Source organism: Ambystoma mexicanum, chromosome 6p (genome assembly GCF_040938575.1).
Source record: "Ambystoma mexicanum isolate Mex_15411 chromosome 6p, UKY_AmexF1_1, whole genome shotgun sequence".
NCBI classification, from domain to species: Eukaryota; Metazoa; Chordata; class Amphibia; order Caudata; family Ambystomatidae; genus Ambystoma; species Ambystoma mexicanum.
The window spans coordinates 654,802,090-654,829,909 of record NC_090935.1 but is presented as its reverse complement, the minus strand read 5'-3'; the positions used below and the strand labels follow the sequence as shown (position 1 = coordinate 654,829,909).

Below are 27,820 nucleotides of genomic sequence, written 5' to 3'. Positions count from 1 at the left end.
ACTGGGGCACCTGCCAAAAGAATGAATATAGCTAGGCAGCAAGAGGGTGTCATGCATGGCGTACTCATTACCTGCAACATGAATGAGGGAACGTGCATAATTCAGGCATATTGCGTGCTCAACAAGTATGCAGAAGAGCGTTACTCAGAGTTTTGGAATTCAATCCATAACAATCTGAATAAGATGTCGGAGGACGATGTGGAGCAGTCTTAAACAAACCACTAAGACCAAACTATATAAGTTGGTCTAAGGAAGTTTCACTCCCACTATACTTTGACTTCTGGTGGCTGGTTTCTGACCACTGCCAATAAAGTTCTCAGTATAAGTAAAAAAATAGTTTTATTTACATCGAAAAAAAGGATAGATTCAGAAAGACCGCTCTGTGACCGCACAGAGTGGTCCCCCTAAATTAACCGTCAAGCCACAGCCCCTGCGCACACTTGTGCACGGCAGAAGGGCGCGGGCAAGAGAGAAAAGGAGTGTTGAGTCAGGTAAGTGTTAAATACTTTGTCCGTGTTTCTGTATATGTATCTGTTTTGGGAGTGAGTGTGCATTTGGCAGAGTCAAGGGTGTTATGGTGAGACATGGGGATTTGGGGGGGTTTAACCCCCCCGCCCCCCCACTGATTTAATAGAAAACCGGCAGAGAGGGAGGGGGTGGGGCGGTGATTGGCTTCTGAGGGCGGGGGCAATTTATTTCAGCAATTTAAAGGCCACAGAAAAACAGTGTTTTGTGTTTGCCCTTTAAAATGTGGAAATATCACATAGAATCGAGTTCTCAGTGTCTTTCCTTGCCCTGGGCCAATCTTTGTAGATCAAAACAAAAGAAGGAAATATATGGTTTTCCTCATGTCAAAAAGGTCTCTTTTGTAAGTTCAAACAGTTCAACACCTTTCCCGTCTCGGGATGTAGTCCCTTGGTGTTATTTATCTGTCCTCCTGAACCGTGTTGTTAGTTATTCACAATACTTGATGACGGTCTTGCCTCCTTTGGCAAGATCTTGCTTCTTGGCATTATTCCCTTGCACCCTCCTACATGAGTTGTGTGCTTTCTTATCCCTTTGTGGTCTGTGAATTTCTCTGACTTTGCCTGGTCTCGTCAGCTCTTCATTCAATAAAGTGTTTTTCTCAACCCCTTCTGGGGTCTTTGGATTCTGTCTGACATGGACTATAGACCGGCTCAGACTTCCTGTGTATATCTGTTTCTCTAACTGCTTGCATGGTATTTGGACTCCAAGCCCTGCGTGGGCTAGTGGCTTTCTTAGCCTTCCTTGTATCGGTTTCTTCGTCTCCTTGTCGGGTATTTGAACTCGCAGCCCTGCATGAACTCTGGTGACTGCACCCCCCCCTCAACCCGCTCTTCTTACGAGGTTGCTTACTTTTCTTCCAGCAGCAAGGCTCATCTGGGGCTTCAGTGTCTCTGTCCAGTACGGCTCTTCATCTCCGATCTGGCTTGGGGTCTGCGCGGTTGTGCTTCTCTCAGCAATTTCTTCCGTTTGGAACTGACAGGGTTCGGATGTTGCTCTGGCGGGACGGAACAGAAACTTGATTTTGTTTCCTTCTGCGATTGTGGTACCGAGCTATCTGGGCTCTGTCTTCCACCACGCAGCAGCGTTTCGGGTGCTTATTCGACTCTCCGCCCACGAGGTCAGCGTGGTTCCTCCTTCTTGATCTTCCTGCGAGGGAGGGTCTCTCTCACAAAAGGGCAGCAATACGTTTGGGTCAGAAACCAAGATTTCCACTCTTAACGGGCCCTGTACGTTGCTGCCCTGTTCAAAACCCATGTAACCAGCGAGTACTTCGAACTCTGAAGAAAAGAGAGGTGGAATAAAACACGTACTTGGGTATTCCTTGTCCCCAAAGGGGCTGGTTTGGTCACCTGTAGTGGAATCCTGCTTCCCCTGTCCCCTAGGGAATGTTTTGCCCAGCTGACTCCCCTCCCTATTCTCAAAGGGGGTGGCTCCCTGGTGGTGAGAAGAGATGAATTCCCTGGATTCGACAAAGCTGCTGTTTACTGGCCCCAGCCATGCTTTTGTTGAAGGCATAAAGTAATAAGCAGAGAACTTATTCGAGACATGTTTTAAAGCCCAAAACACAAGCCATATTGTGCAGCAGTAACAAGTTAAGGAATTGACAATAATGGTGGGAAGAATACATCCAGAGAACAAAAAGAATCTTTATCATCAATAGTGCCCACACTTGATCCGGAGGAGGACCTAGCTTAAGTACAGGCCCATCACAAGACTAGGAAGTGCTCCCTCCTCTGCCCTGCTGCTCCCTCCTCCGCCCTGCTGCTCCCTGCTCCTCACTACAATTCCTCCCTATGAACTACTCAAACACCCTCCTCCATACCATCTGCTTCACCACCACTCCTTATATTAGCCTCTCTAAACACACTTGCTACACTCACACCACAGTACCACTTCCACACTCTAGCCAATACCTCTCCTGCGCCAGAAATCTCCAAAGTACACTGCTTGTTCCTCCTGTTGGTCTCTTGGTCATTCTCCACCTTGGACGAGCAACTTATACTTTCTGCTTCCTACTTGTATCCCTCTCTTTTTGCCAGGATTGGATCTCTTTCCTGGCCAATTTGGCCCTGTCTGACCCACCCGGGACGCGTGTGTGAAGTTAAATTCATAAGTACCGGGATAAGGTCGACCAACTATTTAAGTGCGGGTTAGCCATATAGTGGAGATGGCGGCCCGGGAAGACAAGTGTTGATGTTCATGTTCCGGGTCCCCTCGCCTCTCCCTTTTCTACGCTTTCCTCTTTACCTTACTCCCCTGACAATCTTCTCTCTCTTCAATGTTCTCCCTCCGCTAGGTCTTGCCGCCACCATTTGATGTTTTTTCCTTCTACTATCCCCCCTCCACAATTCTACCTCTGCTCCATTCTCACTCCTCCACATTACAACTACTCATTCCTACACACTTCTTCTCCCACCTCCCCACTGTAGCTCTTCTCTCCAAACTACTCAAATACCCTGCTTTCACTCACTACCATCTGCTCACAATAGCTCCTTGTACCAGTCTCTCTAAACACACTTGCTATACATACACGCAAACTTCGGTTCAACTTCCACACTAGCCAATGACTCGCCTGCTCACAAATTGCCTCAGTCCTCTGCTCCTTCCTCCTTCCTGCTGGTCTCATGGTTGTTATCCACTTATGACCTCCGACAAGTAACCGATTGACCCTGCTTATATCCCCCTCTTCTTTTTTTCATGATTGATTGGATTTCTCTTTTTTTTTTTTTTTTTTTTTTTTTTTTTTTAAATCCCCACCCAGGACATATGTAACAGGCTAAACCCTGCCTGGATATTCTGTGCAGGCTTGCTGCATAATTTTGATTGTAGCCTGGGAAGACAAGTGTTCATGTGTGTTCCTGGACCCTGTTCCAGGTCTTCCCAGGTTTACTTCTTTGAGGGATGGTGGTTATTGCTCCCTTTCGATCGCTGGTGGTCTAGGGAGCACCTCGATTGTTGTGTGGGCTTGCCGGCGTTTCTCTGCAGTGCCATGCGGTCCTCTTGTCTGCCGCATATAGAATCAGATTCTCTGTGCAGCTTTATCTCTCCCGTCTTGAAGCACCCCAGTCTCTGGTGTTCATTTGTACCAGCATCTCTTCTTGTTGACGGCTCACTTTGCAGCCGGATCACTGCAGCAGTCTGGTGACAATTCAGATCTATCCGGTTTCGGCTTGATGGGTCTTCCCGATTTCTTGTTTGGGTGCAGGAGCTCTGAAAGGCACAGAAAGACACTGGAAAGTATCTGACATAAGAGTGAAGACTTAAGATGCTGGTAAAATAGCTCAGTGGGTTAAAAGCTCACTTCCGAAATCTGGCTGTGATCTGCAGGTTACATGTTCACATTTCGGGAACGTCGCCTTTCATCCTAATGAGGTCAATAAAATAAGTACCAATTTAAATGTGGTAATAATTATTGTTTAGAACATGTTTCTATGTTAAGCAATTTAGTGCTATGTGAATGACAAAAGGTACAGCTTGAGAGAAGGGTGGGGGGGGCAGCAACTTATCAGCTGTCCTTGACCTTAAAGGGGATTTGACCCATGTTCATTCTCAGTAGAGGGCCTCCCACACTCCTTTGTGGTTTTCTATTGATATTGTATAATGTTGGGGAGACACATGAGCCTTGTGGGACCCTGCAGGGAACTTCAGTTGGGTGAGCAGCTACGCTGCCCATGTAGACACAGGGTGGTGTTTCTGCAAGGAATGAGTCAATCCATTTGGTGGCCATAGGCGAAAATTTGGCTGCTGTTGTGAGGTGTTGGCAGAGTGTTTGCTGGTTGACCAGATCAAATGCTGCTGACAGATCTAGCAGTAGGAGGAGGGCTTGGTTGCTGGCAGGCACGGATATCGTCCAGTTGGTTTTTAAGGTCAAGGACGGCTGATTCTGTGCCGTGGCCTGGTTTGAAGCCTGACTGGCGTGGGCTGAGCATGTTGTGCTGTCCCAGGTAGGCTTGTCTCCCAATGTGGGCAGCGCAATCCAGACTTTTATGTAGGAAAGGGACGTTGGTGATGGGCCTGTAGTTGGCGGGAATAGTAGGATCAAGGGAGACTTTCGTGATGAGTGGGGAGATCCAGACTTACTTAAATTTCGGAGGGATAGAACTGATAAGGAATGAGTAATTGACAAATGCTGTGATAAGAATGAGGGCTTCTGCATAGTCTTTAATCAGAGGAGCTGAGCAAGCATCACCTTGGCAATGTGAGGGTTTCAGACCAGCAATGAGATGGAAATTTCAGATTCAGTGACGGGAAGGAAGCTGAAGGTGGTCTCAGTGGTGGGGATGCGGAGGAGGGGGAGGGGGACAGGGAAAGATTTAGTCCAGACTTGTGTGTCTTAGTGAGGATAGAGGTTTCCTTCTTTATTTTTATTTGTTCATGAGAGCATCTTGGATATTTTGGCATCAGTTGTAGTCTTTGTTGTAGTTGGCATTCAGTGTGTGATGGGGGTTTCAAGCTCACGTACGATGGAGAATAATTCATGTGATTGGGATTTGGCTATAGAGATCCTCTTAGACCAGGCAATTGCTTTAGCTGCGAGGATAGCTTGCTTGTATTCCTTGGGGAAGTTGAGGAAGTAAGATTTGTTGGCATCTGATGAGGATTTGCGCCAGCTCAGGTTTCACATGTGCATTTCTTGGCCTGCTTAACTTGGAGACCGGGTGTAAACCAAGAGTTAATGTGTGTATTTGGTTTGGCTCTACGCGGTTGAGTGGGGCGATGGTATCGATAGCTGACAGGATGGCAGTATTGCAGGTGCTAATCGAGTGAGTAGCTCTGATGCGCTTGAGAGTAAACGGTATACACCCTCTGTGATCCCCTAACCAGTCTCGATTTGTCTGCCTATCCATACCTATGCAACAAAAGGCTAAAAACAGTGGATTTTCCCTTCTCATCAGAGAGCCTCAATCTGCCTATCGTCATTCTGTCTCGACCCCAATTTATTAACTGATTGAAATCCCTCCCATGTATCACAAAGCCTTCAGCCCAGCCTTTACACTTTCCCATCACCATTGCTGTAAATTCATTCCTCCCTGCATTAGATGCATAGCTGTGTGCCTTTCGTGTATGCATTTTCTCTATAACATCTCTTCATCAACAACCTATTGTGTAAGGCTCTCAAAATCTTGGTTTTTGTTCATCCTCAAGTGAAATATATTGGTAATAAACGCCTTCTTAGTTTGCAGACGCACACAAAGTCTTATCCACCACTTTGATTTTCAACTTTCTCCTCCGCTCCTTTGAAATTAGTTTCCTGGACCATTAGGATCTACAGGGAGTCCATATTCCACCCCTTGGAGGTATCTTCACACTCGTCCATGATCCAATTTTCCAAGCTTTCCACTACCCTTAACCTCGATCAACGCCTTCCCCTACTGTCACAGGTTTCGTGTTTTCTCACCTGTTTAAGTTGCCTTGCGGGATCCTTCGCCGGGGTTTTCTTCCATGCTGTCCGGGTCTTGTATAAGCCCGCTTGGCCGTCGTCGGATTCCAGGATTCGTTCAGCTTCGTCGTCCGGGATCAAGGAAACGCCAGGAAGACCAGGAAGGAAGAGTGCACACGGGGGAGGTGTGCGTGGATCACGGAAAGAACAGGTACAAGGAAAGGGAAGGAGGAGGAGAGGGTCCGGGAATTAGATCAGCAACTCAGTTCCAGGAGCACAACGTGACGCACGTCTAGCCTCAGCTAGCAATAGCGTTGAGACGCGCTGAACCGCAGGGGCGTGGTTAATTTATGGAACGTGCTGCATGGACGTAAAGGTCGATAGACCGCGTTCTGCGAATACAGCCATGTTGGGTGTACTACAGCGAGTAACCCCCGACATGCCGGGGACCAGGAGGACCAAAAGGGGCGTGATCGATGGATCATGACAACATGCCCCCTTCTAAAACACGTTCCACCAGGTTTGCCTGGATGTATTAGATGGAATTTTCTGAGCAATCTGGGGGAGTTTAGGTTTGAGACTGGTTCCCAGGTACGTTCACTGGGTGGATAGCCCTTCCATTCCACCAGGTATTGAAGTTGTCCTCGTCTGTATCTGGAGTCACATATTCGAGACACTTCATATTCTAGCTGGTCATTGACAACCACAGGACTGGGCCTAAGATTAGTCCGGGTGGTTTGGATGTAAGGCTTCAATAGAGATTTGTGAAAAACTGGATGGATTTTCTTCTTCGAGTCTGGTAGTTTAAGTCGAAAGGCCACAGGGTTAATGACTTCTTTTAAAGGAAAGGGCCCATAATATCGAGGAGCCAACTTATTCGGTCGGAGATGTCGGGGCAGTAGCTTCGAGGATAGCCATACTTTATCCCCAATGGTGAAAGAAGGTCCTGGCCTTCTCCTCGAACCTGCATAGTGCTTAGTTTGGATCTGTGCTCTTTCTAGATGTTCCTTGGCTTCTCTCTCTACATTGATGAGTGTTTCAATCCAGGAATCGACTGTTGAACTGGTGTAGGATGCGGAAGGACTGAAGGTAGTACCGCAGGGTGGAATCCATGGCTGCAAAAAAAGGGCTGGTTTTAACGGCCGAATGGTCCGAGTTGTTGTAGGCGAATTCTGCCACTGGTATCAGAAGCGACCAATCATCCTGGACCTTAGTAGAAAAACAACGAAGGTATTGTTCAAGGGTTTGATTCACTCGTTCTGTGACTTGGTTTGGGGATGATATCCTGAGGAGAGGGCTCGTTGGATTCCTAGTATCCTGCAGAGGGGTTTCCAAAATTGAGAGATATACTGTGGTCCTCTGTCTGATATAATCTTGGAAGGAAGTCCATGTAGTCGGAAGATGTGTTCCAGGAAGATTCCAGCAAGTTCTGACTAGGATGGTAACTTATACAAAGGTGTAAAATAGGCCATATGAGTGAACAAGTCAATGGTGACCATGATAGTGGTGTACCCTCTGGATGGCGGTAATTCTACAATAAAATCTGTAGCGATGACTTCCCAATGTCTTGTTGGTGGAGTAGGCTGTAATAAGAGTCCTGCTGGTTTCTGGTTGTCATGTTTGTTTTGATTACAGACAGAACAAGATTGCACGTACAGTTGAACGTCAGCCTTCATTCTGGGCCACCAGAATTGTCTTTGTATTAGACGGAGGGTGTTGGAAATGCGATGACCGGAGTGAGGGGTATCATAGCAGAGGTTTATTATCTTTTGTTGTAGTTTGTGTGTGGGAATAAACAGGTTGTTATTTTTAAACGGGTATCCGTCCTGGGTTCTCAGATCCCATTGAGTCCTTTTCTAAGGATCCTTCCAGAGTTCCGAAGTCTGAGTTTGCATACGAATGTCTTCCCGGAGATTGTTTGCTTGTGCTACAAATATTGTATGGGGAAACATCTTGGGCTATGCCCAATCTCCCGGAGGTTCGTAGTCTGGACGTCGAGAGAGGGCGTCAGCTATTAGATTTTGTGTTCCGGGAACGTGGTGAATCTGGAACTGATACTGGGCAAAGCAGGCGGCCCAGTGAGCTTGACGGCTGTTCCTACATTCCAAGGCCTGCAGCACTTGTAGGTTTCGATGGTCCGTGCGGACCTGGACAGGATGCTTCGCTCCGAGGAGTAGATGACTCCACTCAGTGAAGGCTTGACGGATGGCCAGCAGTTCCTTTTCCAAGTCTGAGTAATGGGTTTCACTGGGAGTTGACGTCCGGGAAAGGCAAGCGATGGGGTGTTCCATCATGTCCCCGAATAGCTGTTTGAGGACGGCTCCAATCGCGTAACTGGAGGCATATGTCTCCACTATGAATGGTCGGTTGACATCAGGTTGAGCCAGGATGGGAGCTTGTGTAAACTCAGTCTTCAACCGTTGAAAGGCTTCCTCTTGAGTTGTGGTCCAAAGGAAGGGTACATCTTTCTTTAATAGGACAATGATTGGTTGGACTATCTCGGAAAAGGAAGGTATGAATTTCCTGTAGAAATTAGCTACGCCCAGGAAAGACTGGATTTGTTTCACAGAGGTGGGGCTTGGCCAAGATAGTATAGCTTTAACCTTGGATTGATCCATTCCAATGCCTTCTGGACTAAGGACAAATCCTAGGTAGTGTACAGTAGAAACATGGAAGATGCATTTCTCTGGCTTAGCCAGAAGTTTGTTTTCGCGTAGTCGTTGTAACACTGCCTTTACATGTTCTTCGTGCTTGGAAATGTCCTTCGAAAATATTAGGATATCGTCCAGATAGACAATCACAAAAAGGAATAGCATGTCTGAGAACACCCTATCCATGAAGCGTTGGAAGACCGCTGGGGCATTAGCAAGTCCAAAGGGCATAACCAAGTATTCATAATGACCAGAGGGTGTTCTAAAGGCCGTTTTCCACTCGTCTCCTGCCCTAATACGAATCAGATGGTAGGCGCCCCTTACTGCCTCCAGAATGTCCGAGATAAAGGGTAACGGATAGCGATCCTTAAGGGTGCATTGATTTAAACCTCGATAGTCCAGACACGGTCTGAGTTCCTTGGTGTCTTTCTTGGGAACAAAAAACAATGAGGCCCCTGCTGGGGATTTAGAGGGTCGTATGGTGCCATTTGCAAGATTAGTATCCAGGTATTCTCGATGGGCTTTCTTTTCTGGTTCAGATAAGATGAACATCCTCCCAAAGGGAATTACAGCGGAAGTCTTCTGGTCTATGGGGAGGTAACGCCTGGACAATGGCAGTGGAGAAGACATCAGAGTATTCCTGGTATATCTCCGGAACCCGGATAATGTTTGAGACAGAGATTGTACCTTGGTGATTCCTAGGAGGTCCTTCTGATGGTGTCGGAGTAAGGTCTGACAATAAACAGTGGGACATACAAAATTCTGAGCCCAGGAACAAGGAACCCGCTGCCCAATTGATGTACGGATTGTGTTTTTGAAGCCAGGGCATTCCCAAAATCATTGGGTAGTGGGCCGACTTGATGATGTCAAATTTTATCCTTTCTCGATGGTGGTTTATGGCAAGTTCGACGTCCTTGGTCTGAAGGGTTATGGGTCCTGAAGAAAGGGGTCTTCCATCAATAGCTTCTACAGGTTGCATGATAGTCTGGTATTCGCAAGGAATATGCTGTTTAAGAACCCATTCTTGTTCTATGAAAATTCCCATGGCTCCACAGTCCACCAGTGCCAGGATGGGATGGGATGGGTTTCCTTCTTGGATGGCGATAAGAAGGCCTGTAAAATTACCAAGGAATTTTGTCCAGGAGAGTTCAAGGATGGAATTGATGTGGAGCAGGCATCTCTCTCCCGAACCTGTGCTCCATTTAGGATCGGGAGCTGGCGTTTCCCGAGCGCCGTGGGGGGCTCTTGGGCACTCTTACTAAATGTTTGTCTGATGCACAATACATACACAACCCGGTATGGATCCTACGCATTCTTTCTTAGGAGGATATGGGTCCACGGAATGCCTCTAGCTGCATAGTTTCAGGCTCATTACTTGAAGTGGAAATACCTTCGGGGTTCGAGGGTATCCCAATGGGGCTCTTCTGGAGTGGCGACTTGCTTTTCTTTTTCTCTGCCTTTCTCTCCTGAATGCGAAAGTCAATCTGCAGGGCAAGATCCATTAGGGCCTGATAAGAACTTGGGCGCGCCACTCTGGCTAGTTCATCCTTGATGTCTTCGTTTAGCCCTCTTCGAAATGGGGTAAAACAAGCTTCAGGGGACCAATCTGCCTCTTTAGCCAGCTGTTTGAAGCGTGTGACATACGTAAGCATATCCTGGGTTCCTTGTTGAAAGTCGAGTAGACGTTCCTGGGCACTGCAGACCTGCTCTGGGCGGTCAAACATGGTTTTAAGGGCCTGTTTGAAGCCATCGTAATCATCCAGGAGAGAATCCCCAGAGTTAACCAATGGGGTGGCCCAGGTCAAGGCATTGCCGGAAAGATGCGAAATAATAAAGCCCACCTTAGCCCTAGGCGTAGAAAAATAATAAGGCTTGAAAGTAAAGTGGACCAAACATGAGTCAAGGAATCCACAAAGACTCTTTGCGGAACCATCATATTTATCAACAACCCCTCCCAGTATTACACTCTTTCATAGCGGATTCACGGGACAACACCAATTGCTTTAAGGCGGCGTTCTCTGCCTTTACATTTTGCACTTCGGTCGTCCGCTCTTGCATGCCACGCATTAGGTCCTGGATGGCCGCTTCCATGTCTGTGTCCAATTCAGTCAGGTGGCGTCTCAATCTGTCACAGGTTTCGTGTTTTCTCATCTGTTTATGTTGCGTTGCGGGTTCCTTCGCCGGGGTTTTCTTCCGTGCTGTTCGGGTCTTGTATAAGCCCGCTCGGCCGTCGTCGGATTCCAGGATTCGTTCAGCTTCTTCGTCCGGGATCAAGAAAACTCCAGGAAGACCAGGAAGGAAGAGTGCACACGGGGGAGGTGTGCGTGGATCACGGAAAGAACAGGTACAAGGGAAGGAGAGGGTCCGGGAATTAGATCAGTAACTCAGTTCCAGGAGCGCAACGCATGTCTAGCCTCAGCTAACGATAGCGTTGAGACGCGCGGAGCCGCAGGGGCGTGGTTAATTTATGGAACGTGCTGCATGGACGTAAAGGTCGATAGACCGCGTTCTGCGAATACGGCCATGTTGGGTGTACTACAGCGAGTAACCCCCGACGTGCCAGGGACCAGGAGGACCAAAAGGGCCGTGATCGATGGATCATGATACCTCCCTACTCAGCAATTCAAACCTCCTGTACCCTTTGAGGATGGACCAAATACTCAAACTAATATCTAGGTGTTGTTTGCTTAATATCTCCCCCACCCTCTCACCCCTCCCTTGCCTAGCACCCGCACCCTACTTCTCCTGAGTCCTCGCCCCACCTTCCCTACATCATTGCAGCAGTTTCCCCACAACTTTGTAACAACTAGCAATCTAACGTTCGAATAATAAACTTAAAAAATGTTAACACAGTACTCCGGTTATGCGTCATGAAGCATATGCCCCCCTCTTAACTTGATTTGTTCATCCTCCACATCTCTCTTCCTGTGGGGTGTAAATCATGTCTTCCACTTCTCATTGTCATTCCTCATGTGCAATATCTGCCCCTTCCATTTTTCTTTGATGGGAGGATTCAATTTCATAGATTTCTGGGAATCTGGCATCTTCAGTCCATGTTTACATACGGCATCTACATCATTATATCCTTATATCCGTTCATGAAATGTGGAGGATTGCAATCATTTACCAATGCTGTTGTACCACTGCATCATTTGGAGCTGCCTAGGTGCCCCCACACTAGTGGGCGCCCATGGCCCCCCGAAGACAAGTGGGCAAAGATAACCTAACCTCCTGCCCCTTGAAGCTTACTGATGGAGGCGGATCCTGATGGGGAAACAATGTCTGGAGCCATTAATCTTTTGTTGGGTGGTAAGATGGGAGACCTGGCACAGACTATTGCCTTGCCTAACTGGAAGCTCCTGGTGCTACTTTCAATATAAAAGGCAGGGCAGTCACCCTCATCTCCCTCACGCCTTACAACCTGGCACTTGTTAATGCCAGCCAGGAGAGAAAAGGCTAGTGGTGGCCTAGGCATCTAGATGTTCAAGGCCACAGCTCTGCCGAGTCAGAGCTCACAACGGGATGCCAGAGGAGATTAGCAGTGCTACCATGGCTTAGAGACCAGGTGCTCATACCGCTGGGTCTGCACAGTGCTTCAGATGACATCATATTTAAGCAAACACTAGTAGCTCAGCACACGGAGCTGTACTTTTAACTCCACGCACAAATAGGTTGCTGTGACTTGCAAGCATGACATGCAGGACACAATGATCTTTTGGTGCATTGAGCGTGCAGTTAAAGTACAGCTCCATGTCCTGAGCTGCTAGTGTTTGATTATATATGTCATCTGAAGCACTATTTTTTGTGTGCTTTGGTTCACCTTTTTAAACAAACAGCACTGTGCCGGTGCACAGGACCCTGTGCCCTGCTGGCCGCAACAACAGGGTGCGCCTAAAAAGGACCTGTGCCCAAGGTGCCGTGATGAAATGGACGGCCTGAAAGCGATGCGCTGAAACGCTGCGTACCGCTCATGGGCCACTGCCACTAATTCACCGAAAGTTGATTAAGTGGCCAAAAGCTCTACAGGATTCTATGCTAGATTTCAATGGAGAATCAAGTATTGGTTATAGGGAATAGAGTAAATGTTTGTTTATATTACTACAATCCACGTTATGGTCGTATCGGCTGCAGTTTCCAGAAGAAGCTGCAAGGGGCTTAGAATGTAATTATTTGTTTAATCATGTTAAATCGGCGGGACCATGCTTTTACTTCCAGATTTACCGTAGGCTGCAATGGCTTGTCATCTTTGAACACATTAAATTTAAGGACCTTCATTTGATCATTCGATGCCTTAATAACCAATCTCCACCATATCTCTCCCTGTATTTTTGTTAGAGGTGGTGTCAGGTGGTTTGCAGTTGGGAGCTAATGCTTGGAACAAACTCTCAAAAATATCTTGTTTTTAAGGTGAATGATAAGTTTGGCACATAGAACATGTATATGTTCTGGGATCAGGTCCGTCTGTGGGGCAGAATTATTAACCATATGAATCTGGGCAAACCAGCCATGCTGTATAAATGAGGTTAAAAGTAAGCATTTCATTCCCAATAAGGGAACCTTCTTTTTGATTTGCAAGCTACATGGTCCTCCTCACCCCCACTTTTCAAAGTTAGCAAGTGGTCTGGTGGCAGTAGGAGGAATTGGACTGGGCATTATATCAAATGATAATGCCTTCTCAAAGCCTTTTGCTTAGTACGTGCTTCGAGGGCTTGATGATAAAGGATTCTACTGGAATCTCCCTTTACACTAGGAGTGAATGACGAGTAATGTAAACAAAATTCCATGCTGGAGAACAACTGTAAACATTTAAACCGCTTTTCGTTTGCACCGACTTAAGCCTGTAGATGGCATTTTCTCAGTCTGTATTGTCAAGTTGTCACTCCATGGGTCACTATTGTGGAAAAGTAGCTTGTTAGTGATGCAGTAGGTCGAGTGTGCCTGCTCTTAAATACAATGATCCCTTTTATATATAGCCTCTAAATCTTTTTTTCCTGGCATGCACTAATGTATAGACCAATAAATGAAATCTACGAGATCGAAATTAAAGAAATCGTTTTTGAATTAAACATTAAGGGCCTGATTCACAGAAGTGTTTTATAATAGTGCAATCCCATAGGAAAATGTTCTGTGAATCAGGCCCCAAGTATGCAAGAAAACAACCATTATAGGCCTTGTCAGACTTTTAATTGTCTTCCCTGTCTGCACTTAACATGTATTTACATTTTTTCCGTTACTTTTCATCCAACCAGTGATCTTTTTCAGTACAGTAGAAAATGAAAAAGGCATACATGCAGCTCTTAGGAAATTGAATAAGATTGCAACACAAGTGATGCATGCATACGCACATATTGAACACATACAGAGAGTATTGTGTAACAGTTATCATGATTTGTCACTAATAACGCCTGATTATGCAGTGAACAGGAGGTAATGAAGCCTACACAGAAGAGGGGAAGATTCCAGAAAACAAAGCCTAACCTGGCTAGAGCTACTGAACGGAAAGTGGTTCCAGTGGAGGGAAGGAATGTTCCAGCTAACAACTTCAGCGCTGATAAGGATAAGATATCAGTCCAGTGCGACCTTCACTCTGATCAGCGCACCTCTGCTTTGGTAACTACATTACAAATTAATCCACTCGCCAGTCTTTTGTTTCCCTCTGTTAATAGTTTTAGAAAGAGCTCTTTGCCTTAATCCAGTTAACCAATTATCGGTACAGGGTTTGACATTGGCACTTTAAGTTGCATAGTACATGCACAACAACCGGATTACAAATCTCCTTGGATGTTGCTTAGTTTGTAAACCAATTGCTTGGTATTTGTAGATGAAACTGATTTCAGTTATTGTGTTGTATTACATTGTTCCTGTTTCTGGATGTACTTCCCGTGTTTATAAAAAAAAGTCCTACTAATGGAGACATTTGATACCTATGATGGCTTTTCAGTCATTAAAGGATTTCTATATAATGAATGGTTTGATTAGTGTTAATCTATGCATATTTTAAAATGGTGCCATGGCTTAGTCTAGACTTGTTTAGTACAACTTTCCTTACAATAGTGGTAGTATTATATTATCGTAGGTTACTGCAATGTTTTGAAATGTTACTTTGCTTTTCAGCTACTCTCCAGTCCAGATCGAGAAGCGCCTGCATCTGAGGATTTGTGCAAAAGCAAATCTCCTGTGGACACCAATGATGTGGTGCCTCCAAAAAGAAGTCTGCGTACCAGCATTCAGTCCCCAAAAAGGCCCACTGTGTCGGAGCTGGACACAGAGCTGGCCAACCATTCTTCATCCCCTAATAACTATCCATCAGACACAGATAAAACAAAGAGGTGTGACGCTTTTATTATATTTTCAAACGTGCAACTTTTATGCCAAAATAGTATTTTAAAAAATGTTTGTGGAATGAGAATTATGCATGTGTTTTACCATATCAGTCAAACCGCATATTAAGATAGATCTGCCCTTATTTCAAATAACGGACCTACTAGATGACATTGATAGTACGTACTGTGCACATGCCATAAACCTGAAGAGTTAGGCTTGCCATTGGAGCAATGTTAAAATGAAAATAAAATCTAGTCCCTTCAATGCTGTGCCCCTGTTTTATATATCTGTGTCCCTACTTTTTCTAAAAATACAACTTGTACAACCACCAACTGTGCAACTGTTGTACAAAAACTGCCTTAACAGCAAATCAAACCTTCATCTTTGCCTTAAAGTGGCTCTTCAGTGTAGACAGTAATGTTACTGAAGCTTCTTCGTGAGCCACTGCTATACTGGTGCCACTGATATCATTTTTTTTATAATGCGCTTAATACCGGGGACCAGTTTAAGAGCAAGCCCGGGATTCGAACCTGTGTTGCTATGCGTTGTATTGCTTCCAAGACAAACCTGCTGTCCCTGAGCTATCAGTGGATCTTTGTAGGTGCAAGCAGGGGATAGGGTACTATTTGTCCATTGTTTCCTATGTGTTATTATTTGCCTGTTTTAGGCAGTAAACCCCTTGTCTACTGCTTATGTGTACAGCTAATTATGGCTCTGTTTTGCCACTTCTCTGTTCTCAGGGCAATGTAATTGTTGATGGTAAGCAGTGACGCAGAAATTCTGATGCAGTTTTTCTCCTGAGAGACATGTTTGCCTGGTTCGGAATTACTTGTTTGTAGTAGCACATGAACTTTTATTAACATGTTTTCTGACACACTTCTTTTGATTCCCGTTATTTCACCTGCAAATCAGATGTATCATGTCTCATTTTGTTTTTGCTAGGCCCACATGAGTTCTGATGAGCAATATTTGTTCTTTCCAAAACGTTTTAAGATTAGCTTTTTTTTTAATTTACCAGTGGCATAAGACATGATCTGCATTGTGTCTGAGCAGTTTTCGGCACATGAGATAAATGAATAGCCGTGATTAAACCTATTGTTTATGCTGATCATGCAATGTTTTCTTTTGGCAAGTCCATGTATTTTCCACTGCAGCTTTGCTATGTACTGTAGCAGATCAAGATGTTGCTTGGTTTACACGCTTTCTCAGAAACACCTATAAACCTGTTTTTTTAGATAATATACGCGGAAAGAGTGTTGCATGTTGCACTGTTTATACTGATTTGTAAAGCTTGCAGTGGTTGGGAGGGGGGATTTCCCTTCCACGCTCCCTTCAGCAGTGATAGTATGTCTGCGCTGCATGCCAAAACATAAAGCTTGAAGCCTCTGTTGGTCTGCTACAAACTTTCATATTCTCATGGTTTTCACTGTACATCAGGTGTGACCCCCCCTTTGCTGCTGTGCTGTATCCCCGGGTTTCTCTTCGAGCGACTGTTACTTGCTGACTGGCAGATTCCTTGTTTTCAGCTTAGTCACCCGTCCCCTACCTGCTGGGTCGTCTTCACTGCTCCTTGGCTACTGTTTCAGTTATATTGGTGTCATGGTGCATGCTCCGAAACCCCAGAAACTGTTAGGCCCACCCCAGTCCCTGTCACCCAGAAGGACTTGTCAGACCCCAAGGGAATGCCCCAGAGCCTCATGGACTCATTCCTGGCGCCGTTGGCGCTAGGCTCATGAAATGGGCTGAACTTATGGAACTACTTAATCTGCCTAGTGAGGCTGAGCCTTTCTGTATATCTAGGGTGTGTCAGAGGGACTACTTTTCCTGAGAGACGGTGTGGTAAAGGGACTACTTTAGCTGGAACTACTTGCACGACTATTTAAGCCACACCCTGCAAGCAGAACACGCTTCGCGTTATTCTGCACTCCTGCAGCGTAACGCTCACCGAGTCTGCTCTGCCCTAGGGCTTCTACAGCCACGCCCGTCTGAGCTTTACATTCATCGATGCCTGGAAGAAGAAAAGGAGAAGAACAGGTGTTAATACAGCTACAAGAGGCCTTCTGCAATTCCGTCCATCGGTCTCGTCTCCAGCTGGTCTTCTAACCGCTGCCCCTGTTGGGAAAGGACTTCCGTGCAGGCATCCAATACTCACCCGGGATTCTGCTTTCCTCTGGGTTACTTCGGAGCGGTTCCTCCATTCTTCATCTTGGGGCCGCGCCGCGACTGCAAAAAGGGAACGGAAAATAGCAGGTTTGTCGCGAACAATACAAAAACGAACAATTGTTCAGCCATCCAGCGCCACTCATCTGTGCTAATACTCACCTGGAGGCAACCAGTTCAGCATCCTAGGAGAGTCAATTCTTCTTCTAAACTTCCGTACGAAACCGTGACAAAACACGTTTAAACCTTGGGAAAATAAGACTTTGAGCATCTATACCAAGCTGTCATTGGGATAGAGACTTACCTGATTAATCCAAGCATTCCCGAAACACAGCAACAGTAACTCAGTAACAGTGAAGTAACTGTGCCCATAGAAAGACTGAGCCTACTGCGCCCCTGCTGAAGGTCAAGCAGGATGGAGAGCCAACCTCACCAAACTCAAAGGTGAGCAGGAGAGGAGTCGGGCATCAGGAGGTTGCAGGAAGTGGGACCAATCCAACCCACTCATTAGCTAACATCTTGTTTCAACATTGCAGGCTAACGCCTCCAGGGAGAGGACACCATCATACCATCAAAACTACGCCAGTACAGGTATCGGTCATACGACTACGTGCTACGCCCCCGTGGAGACAAGGTGAGCGTGACAATTGGTGTCCTCTTCATGGGTCATCTTAATAACTTGCCTTTTCATTGGGATTTTGGAGGCTTTGCTCTCGCACTACCATTACCTTTTCTTCTACTCTACTGATTGGAGGCCTGCTGGGCCCGAATCCTGACCTGAAAACCTGCGTATGTACCTGCACTCCTTGGGCCATTTTCACCACAGCGAGCCAAGTTAGTGGCTCTCTCTGTGTCTTATGAGCCAATATCCTGCAGAGTTTCTTGGCTCTGGGTGCAGAATTTTGTATGTGCCTCCCTGACTGTGACTCTATTACGTGCATGACCTGAGACTTCACCCTGTGGCTTACCTTTTACCCATAACTGCATGAGAACTATTGAGTTTTAAAAGTTGGTGAACTTGGTTACAGAAATAATTGGCAAGATCTGAGGGTGGAGAGAAAAGGAGGCTGGATCAGTGTTGGGGGGAGACAAGAGGATTAAAACGTTGGAAGTGTCAGTGGGGATGAGGATAATAAGAGACCAGATCATAAAAGTATTGTTTTTTTGGCAGCAAAAGGTGAAGTAATTAATATATGGAATGCAGTGAAGATAGTAGAATAAAGTCAGAAAAGGAAGGTGTTTTTTCCAGCATCTTTCAGCACAGTTGAGAGAAGAACAAAGAGAATGAAGATTGGGGTAAGCCTAGGTTGAGAAGGTTTTATGTGAGAGATGAAAGGAAATCGAGAGTGGAGCAAAGGGCAGTATTGGGGTGTGAAGAAGTAAAGGAGAATGAGACAAACACCAACGGGTTGAAGACAGAACAGAGCACCACAGCAATGAACAGGTGCGAAGCTGGCTGGAAGAGGGACAAGGGGTGACTGATGGCTCCAGCAAGGAATCGGAGGCATCAGAGAATTGATCAGTGTTTTCCTTTGATCTTTGCAGGAGGGCCGAGAGGATGCAGAAAGCTTTATGTGGGCTTACTGAGTCTTGCAGAAGTCGTTGAAAGAAGAATACTTTATTTTGGCTTTCACCATTTACAAAACTAAATTCATTTTATACAGATTACAAAGTTAAAACCATATTAAAAACATAGTTTCTAAAAATATAAGATTGTGCACATTTATAACCATCTACAATGTAGGCATATATTTAAAATGTCCTTTCCAGATGCTGAAAAGCGGCTACAATGTACTCAAATAAATAATTGACAAAACATGTGTCGACATAAAATGGACTAAAATTTATTGCCTCCAGAACAGTTCTAACATTCTTACCAAAAAGATGTCTTTTAAGCCGTTGACATCTTAGATCCACTAGTTTTGAACATATAAGCAAGTAGTGCTGTAACTCCTCAATTGCACCACTGCCACAGGTACAGAGCTTGGATCTAAACTGCCACGACATACGGCCCGAGTGGTAAAACGTTTACTCTTACCATTGCAAAGATGCATCTATGAATGGGAGACCGAATATTGCTCAGCATGTCGAAATCCTGGTGAGAGGAATTTGCCTTTGCCAAATAGCTCAATGAGCAGTGATTTAGCATACTATTTGTTGTGTGGTTATATTCGAGGTTCTTTGGTTTCTTTTTCAAATCATACAAGGACACATTTTTTTTTAAACACTTTATTTTTGGATCAGAGGCATACAAGTATATCAAAACAGTACAGAAACAGTAAATTAACATTCTAAATCAACCTCCCTCTCTTTCTGATGTTATCCAAGAATAGACGAAGCATCTTAACCTCTGAAAATACTTCATTTATCATTTTGTAATTCCCCAACTTCTTTCCCCTTCCCTCCCCCACCCTGCTTTAACTAACACTTCAAAATATCATAATACATTACAGAGATCAACATATGAAAGGGTTCCGTTTAGGGTTAATCCTGAGTTCATTCCTCCGTGCTGTTATCCCTCATATGACATGTATACTCCTGAGAAGCCGGGGTTTAAAAAAGAGGGCCTCTCTATCGCTCACACACTCGTGGAACGGGGACCAGGTCGCCAGAAATGTTTGATATTTTCCAGCCGTAAGTGCACATATTTTCTCCATGGCCATCACTCCCCAGATCTTGACCCACCACCATGCCACTATGGGACCCTCCTCATTTTTACAGTTTTGCGCTAAGGTCATCCTTGCAGCCGTTAGCAGATGAGTGATGAGAGTGGCGGTTGCCCCGGACATTGCATATTTGCCTTAAATCGGGACACCTAATAGGATAGTTTTCGGGGACATCGGGAGGTCCACACCTGTAATATCTTTAATGTGGGCCAGAATCTCCTTCCAATGGACCGTTGCCTTGGGGCATGACCACACCACATGTTGATTAGGTCCCCTCTCTCTCCACAGTTTCTCCAGCAGAACGGCGAGTAGGTCTTGGTGATCTTATGTAAACGGTGCAGGGGCATGTACCACCTGAAGCACATTTTGTAGGCAGATTCTTTAATCGAGGTGCATCTGGAGGCACCATGCGCTCGTGACCATATTTTGCACCACTCTTCTTCCGTTATGGATTTTTGCAAGTCTCTTTCCCAGTTCACTTGATATGGGAGGCGATCTGACGTTTGGGATTTTGAAAGAAGTTTATAGAGTCTGGTGACTCCTTTTTTGGGCTGGCCCTCCTGTAAGGTTAGTTCCAAACCGGACGGTGATCGTGTGCCCACTTTTTTCACCATGGGTTGAGTTATCTAATGTCTGATTTGCAAGTACCTGAATTGCTCCCTTTCTCCTACACCAAACTTCTGCTGGCAGTCCGTGAATTGCAGTTGGGAGCCATCTCTGTATATCTCAGCCAGAGTCAGGGTCCCTGCTTCACTCCAACCCTCCCAGAGTAAAGTCTGGGTTATGTAGTATAGGTGAATATGGACCCAGACCCGTTGGGATACGTTTCTGTTTCCTAGCTATGTCCCAGCTCTGCAAGGACCCCTTTGTGGATTCCAGGAGGGCACCGCCACCTTCTGTGTTTAGCTTTCAGACCTAAGAGTGAGATCAGAGGGATCGACGTGACTGATTGTTCTAGTCTACACCATCCTTTATGATGATCGACCATGCCCCATCTCAGCATAGGGGCTAAATGTGCTGCCAATATTTATCTGCCCACGTCTGGTATTCCGAGGCCTCCCAGGAGCGAGGGTCGCATTACAATACCCTTCTGGATCCTTGGCCTCTTGCCTTGCCATATGAATGTAACTATTGCTTTCTGCAGCTCTTTGATCTTGGTTGGTGGGATGGACACAGGGATTGAGCTTACCGCATAAAGTAGGCGTGGGAGTATGATCATTTTTACTGCCATGATGCGGGCAAACCACGATAGTTCCTGGGATTCCCATTTGAGCATGTCTTCTTGTAATTGCTTCCATAAGGGAGTGATGTTCGCTTGGAAAAGTTTACTTGGTTCCGTGGTTAGTCGTATTCCCAGGTAGTCAAGGGAGTCTTTCGCCCATGTCAATGGGTATGATTGCTCTAGCCATGCTATTGTTTCCCTCTTCGCCATGATGTTCATTGCTTTTGATTTAGGGAAATGTACGGAGAATCCCGGGACGTGCCTGAATTCCTCTAATTTAGCCATTGCCCAGGGCTTTGTGTTACCTGGATCACCCATGTAGAGAATAATGTCATCCGCTAATGCAAGTTTGAGTTTCGGAACATAGGGCCACGCCCTTGATGTTGGTTTCTAGTCTGAACCGCGTGGCACACGGTTCCATTGCCATTGCGAATATCGGCGGGGACAGGGGACACCCCTGTCTCGTGCCTCTTCTGACTTCCATCGGTTCCGTTTTCTGGCCGTTGATCATGAGAGTTGTCGATGGGGTTTGATAGTTGGCTAGAAGCATCTTGGTGAACACCGGGCCACAACCAAAGCGCTCCAGGATTAGAGACAGATAGTTCCAGTCCATACTGTCAAATGCACGGGAGGCATCCAAGGCAGCTATTGCGAACTCTTGTTGCGTCCTTCGCCCAGCGTCTATAACGTCGATTGACCTTCTGATATTGTCCTGTGTGTGACGGTCTGTGATGAATCCCGCTTGATCGTCATGTACTAGATCAGGGAGTACTTTCATCAGTCGGGTAGCCAATATCTTCGCGTAAATCTTTGCATCAGTGTTCAATAGCGTTATAGGGTGGTAGCTAGCGCAGTTGCGCGGATCCCTCCCGGGCTTCAAGGGCAGAATAGTTGTGGACTTTTCCATGTCTGACGTCATTCTCCCTTCTTCTCTGATGGTGTTATAAAGCTTTGTCAGTGGGCCGAGTAATTGGATACGAAAGGTTTTATAGTAACTGTTGCTGAGACCATTGGGGCCTGGAGTTTTGTTGGCTGGCAAGGCCGAGATGGCGTCGCTGACCTCTTGCGCTGAGATCGGACTTCCAAGGCTAATTCTGTCTTGTTCTTTTATTTGGGGAAGAGGTAGAGAGTTTATATAGGCCAACTGCTGTGTGGGGTCTAGTTTTCCGGTGCTCAGGAATGTCTCATGGAAATGTTTCATTATTTTTATTTTGTCTGGCTCTGCTGCGTGCGGTTTCCCATGTTCATCGTCCAATTGTACTATGTAGTTGCGGGCTTTACGCTTCCTCAGTTTCGCCGCTAGAAATCGGTTTGCTTTGCCCCCATGAATGTAGTAGGACTGTTTCGTGCGGAGTCGTGACAGGGCCATCTGGTCCGCAGTATGATGCCCGAGCTGTGTTCTGATCTTCCGGAGTGCTCGCAGGGATTTCCTTGAGCGGTAAGTTTTATGTTGTATTTCCGCATTTTTCACCTGTTTCTAACCGATGAGTCATTATTGCTCTTTCTCGGTAGTATGCAGCTGCTTGTGACATGAGTTCACCTCTGATCACCGCCTTTCCTGCATCCCATATTGTCCCCCATCTTGTTTCCCCATTGTCATTTTCTTTAAAGTAGTTATTTATAGAGGTCTTAATATGTGCTCCGAGTGCTATGTCTCTCAGTAGGACTTCATTCAGTTTCCAAGGTGGTTTACTTTTGTGATCTCCCTCCCTCCAAGCAACACCCACTATCACTGGAGCATGGTCTGAGTGATATTCCACCCCAATTTCCACCCCAGTTATTTGTGGAATTAACGTAGTAGAGACAAGAATCATATCGATTCTTGAATAACCCAGATGAACCGCCGTGTAGTGGGTATACTCCCTGCTGTCCCCTTGAAAAAATCGCCAGGTCTCAATGACTCCCATTTCCCTAAAAAACCGACCCAGTGCCTGTCTATTTCTTTGATCTGACTTTGTGGGTGGGAGTGTTTTGTCCAGGGCTGGGTCCATGACACAGTTGAAGTCTCCTCCAACTATTAATTGGCCCTCACACCAGCTGCCCAGTTTTCCCAGTAAGTTTGTTATAAACACATCTTGGCGTTCATTGGGGGCATATAAGGCCAGGATTGTGTACATTCTACCTTTAATCAACCCTTTCAAACTCAGATAACGCCCATCTTTATCTCTACAAAGTTGGGTTTTTTGAAAGGCTAGAGCCCTCCCCATTAGTATGGCCAGCCCCCTCTTTTTCTCCCCACTGGAGGCAAAGTATTGTTGCGGAAATGCTAGTTGTGCCATGCGCTTTTCATCTTTCGAGAGGAGGTGCGTCTTGTCATGATGCCTACCCCCAGAGCACCAGGCCAGGCCCAGCACCCCCGGGAGCAGGCATCATGCCCCCGGGTAAAAGCCCAGCGGCCCCTTATAAGGGGCTCTTTGGACTCTGTCCTGGCGCCTTTGGCGCCAGGCTCATGTTGGACATCAGTCCTGGCGCCATAGGCGCCAGGCTCATAAAGGAAAGTGTTTGGTGCACTTACCTGATGCAGACCATGCTGCATACTCACCTGATGCAGACCATGCTGCATGAAGACCCAAGCCAAATGAGGCTTAGGAGGGACTATTTTACTGAAGGGACTATTTTGTTACTTGGTTGGGGCTGTGGAAGAATACTTACATAGGACTTCTTCCAAGGCTATTTAAGCCACGCCCAGACAGCCACACGGGCTTCGCGTTGTTCTGCATCCCAGCAGCTGAACGCTCACCGTGTCTGCTCCTGCACCTGGACTCCAGCCACGCCCGCCTCGAACCTGGAACACCTGTAAGGAAAGAAGAGAAAGGTGAAAACCAAGAACTTATTCAAACTTCTTACCTGCATCCGGAATCTTCACGCCAGCATTCTTGAAGAAAGACTTCCATTTAAAAGCATCGCGTTGCTCGCTGCAGCGCCGCGCTTCACTCACCTGTCCTCGAGACATCTCCCGGCTCCATCGCTGATGTCAGCACCGGTCGCCACATCTCTGCACCTAGGGGAGAGAAGAAGAGATAAAAGGTGAGCAGAGGGAACACAGGAGGAAAGCCGAATTTTCAGCCATAATATTTACTGCTTTTCTTGGTGAACCATTCCACATTTCGGGTCGGCGCCGCTTCGTTGGCAGGTACCGCACCCCGGCCCCTATGGGGAAAGGACAAAAGACATTACTGGGGAATTATAAAGACATTTAGAGGGGTCGCCCTCATCACTAACTCACCTGATTTTACCATCGGCAATTTAACCCCTCAACGCATCGCCTTCGTTCTGCACCTGAAATAAAGGACAGATCACAGGTTAGAAAGACAACATAAAAAGAGGCTCACACTTGAACTTTTGAATCTTCATACTTACGGCGTATCGCTCAGAAAAGTCAAGTGAATTTTGCCAGCGCCATTCTGAAAACCAGTGAAGTAACTGGACGAACGCGCGCCCCCGCACCAGAAGCAGGATGGAGAGTTCATCCTTCCAAACCATAAGGTGAGCTTAAACCGGGGGTTTTGGAGGAAGTCAGAGAAGAACGAAGGGGGAAAAGGGGGAGCAAGCACACTATTCTGCAGACATTTAATCCCCTTTCTCATCCGCAGAAGGATATTCCTACGGGCCAGACGAGCAAGATTTGGGGGTCCTGTTCAATCGGTGGTCCGAGTTCTGCGCATCACGCTTGAAGAGGCCACAGCAACCCAGACTAGACCAGCGCCTCCGTGGGAGCCAGGTGAGCGTTACACGTCTCTTGCAGTATCCCTATCTCTGTCTGCATTTTTACCAGCCTATCGAGGATAACCCAATGTTTAACTGGAGAGTTCAGACCCTGAACATTCAGGGAGACTATATTTGATTCAGCCATGTATATTTAAGAGGAGAATATTTGCCCTTAGCATTGTATAAGGTTGCACTGATATCCCCTGTCTTTTCCCTATTAGGACCTTTCCGGAGCCTCTTGCTAGGTCTCCTTATGTTAATCTCTGATAACTTTCCCCACTCCCTCCTTGTCCTCCCCTCCTCCACTCCTTGTGTCAACAACCCAGATTCCATAAAATCCTCCCCACTAACTATTTGGGGTGTCAGGTCGGACAACAATTCACAAGGAGCGCGAAACTCACTGTTGTTAGGTCTCGCGTCGGATTCCATAGGTTGGCATTGCCTGCCTCCGCACCGACTGCTTATCGAAGCTTGAATATGTTGCAGCGTATAGATCAACAGATCTCATTCGGAATGTGTACTCAGCTATCGTATGTCACTATTAGCATTTCTGATGGTCTTGGCACATTTGTGGGCCATCTAATTTTGATTCATTTCTCGGTCTGCCTCTGCGCCCCGTGGACCATTCCCACGGGTTGGGCCCGGAATCTTGTAGCTGTCGTGTCCTGTCTCTATCCGGAGAGTTCGGGGCTTCCTCCAAATTTAATAGCGCCTGACCCTCCTCACATGTAGTTATTCGCCTCTTTTTGCCCTCTTAATTGAACATTAGGCCAAAAGGATACGCCCATAGATAGGGGATTTGTTTTCCCTGTAAGGTTTTTGTCACCGGGCGCGTGAGTCTGCGCTTGTGTAGCGTAGAAAGGGCAAGATCCTGGAACAGTTTAATCTCATGGCCATTAACTGTCAGGCCAGTGCTGGACCTGGCAGCTTTCAGGATGCATTCTTTCGTTGTGAATGAGGTGAGAGCCACCAGCACATCCCTTGGGCGGGCCCCAGGGTCACTCCTTCTGGGTCCAACCCGGTGTATTGTATCGAATCCAATGGATTCTGGTGCTGGATCTCGTAATATGTTACTGAAGGCCAGTTGGAGTGTCTCGCGGAGCTCGCTATCAGGGATCGTTTCGGGTAGCCCTTTAACCCGTACGTCTTGACCTATTTTCAAGGTCTTCCACCTGTAGTTCCAGGTTGTTCGTAGCAGTGGCTATTTGGTCCAGCAGAAGGCTGGACTGTTTGGACTCTTCAGATAAGGCAGAGAGGCATTTTTCAACTGTCTCAACTCTGTCACCAAGTTCGTTTACCTCTTTCTGGATTTCCTGCAGAGAGGTTTTTATGTCTTCCCTCAGTTGGCCTATTTGAGCCTGAAATGCTGTGGTCATCCTGGCCTCCATACTTTTCAGACAAGTCAACAGTTCTTCTTTATCTGCATCCATGATTCTATGAGGCGTTTCCGGGGGTGGCTCAGATAGTTCTGGTTGTGCTTGCTGGGGAGTCTGGTCTTGCTGCTTCGTCTGTCCCCAGTATTTGAATAGTCGGTGATCTTGTCTCCTTGGCAAACCTTTCGTTCTGGGCGGGGCGCTTTTGGTTCTGGTGCCCGGCATCTGAGTTGGGGACCTGTCTTGGCTGAGCAGCTTATATCTTCGGGGTGTACCCTAATGGGGGGGAACCCGCAGACTTATACTTTTGAGGTGCTAGGGGAAGACGGGGTCGATGTGGTCCCAGCTCTGTGTTCATGTGCTCATGTCAGAATCCTATTCTCTGAGTCCGATGAGGGGGAGCACTGGGGGCAGTCTCAAAGCATCTGTTTTGTTCAGCACTTGGCTAAAGTAGACTTCGATTGGGCGCATGGATTGGGACCAGCTGTTCTTAGTCCGGGATGGCCAGTGCAGGTTTTGCCTTGCTTGCTATGCCCGTTGATCCGCCTATTCCTTTTGAGCCCCCCCGAAGCGATGAAGGATTCAGAAGTGAGTGGGGCTGGGTCAGTGCCCCAGCTAGACAAAGCGCTACGCTCGCTGGGCTGGTTGAGCTCTCTTCCCCCCGCTCTATTGTGTTAAGTGTGTTAAATGTCCGCACTGTCTGAGTCTTCTATTCATGAGGGAAGCATGTGCAAGCAGGTTACTCTGGGTGTGCAGCCTGGCCAGTGGAGGGGGCAGGGGAAACACCTCTCACCTTGTCAGTTGTTGAATTCAGTTTACAGGCCTCCGGTGACTGTGAGCTTCGACTTCTGTGCTCGCATGTTGTGTGGCAGTCAGTTTCAAAGCTACGCTGCACTTTCAAATGTGCTCCGGGATCCAGCTGAGCCTTCGCCGCCGGTCGCGGCTCCAGGGACGACCAGCCGCGGGTGGAATGGGACCCGTACCCCGGTGTCGCGGGATCCGGATTTATCAGGCTGCCAGAGAAGGGGCGTGAGGGGGGACAGCGTATGGGCTCTGTCCCAGTACCTCTGCTGATGTGGCTCGGAAGGCTCAATCCCGGCCGGGGTCACTATATTTGTTGGCAGCTGCTGTTTAAGCTGCGCGGCACCACAGGTCTCACCAGAGCCGCACCTCGTGTGGGATGCACTTTGCAAGCTTGCAGTGAGCTTGGATGGGCCCACAATCCAGCACCTTGGTCTCTGCTGCGGGGGTGGGAGGCTCCGTGTGACAGCGCGGCAGCAGTCAGGGCCCGCCAGAGATCCGCCGGGAGGGGGGGAGGGGTGGCCGCACCCCCAATTATAGGCAATCCGGCTCCGTTGCGGGTCGCACCGTATTTTCGGATTGCACCCGTTTCCCCACGCGTTCACGGACGCCGTTTCTTGTGGCTGCTGCGGTGTGGCTCGGAGGGCTCAGACCCGACCGGGGTCGCTATATTTGTTGGCAGCTGCTGTTTAAGCCACACAGCACCACAGGTCCCAAGGTCCCACCAGGGTCGCGCCTCCCGTGGGGCGCAACTTTCCAGCTTGCATCAGGCCCGGATGGGCCCGCAATCCAGCACCTTGGTCTCTGCCGTGGGAGGGGGTGGGAGAGTCCGTGTGACAGCGTGGCAGCAGTCGGAGCCCGCCAAAGATCCGGCGGGAGGGGTGGCCGCTCTCCCCAATTATAGGAAATCCAGCTCCGTTGCGGGTCGCAATGTATTTTCGGATTGCACCCGTTTTCCCACGCGTTCACGGGCGCCGTTTCTTGTGACTGCTGCGGTTGAAATACAC

General features: G+C 47.2%; 1 protein-coding gene across 5 annotated transcripts in view; it reads left to right on the top strand.

The window, feature by feature from the left end:
- Positions 1-27,820, top strand: part of BDP1 (BDP1 general transcription factor IIIB subunit) — a 2,223,165-nt gene that overhangs the window by 1,210,292 nt on the left and 985,053 nt on the right. For all 5 annotated transcript variants that reach the window (XM_069627521.1, XM_069627519.1, XM_069627520.1 and 2 more), the window contains 2 exons: positions 13,977-14,169; positions 14,674-14,888. In XM_069627521.1, the coding sequence (XP_069483622.1) occupies positions 13,977-14,169; positions 14,674-14,888 (408 nt within the window). The remainder of the gene's footprint in view (positions 1-13,976; positions 14,170-14,673; positions 14,889-27,820) is intronic.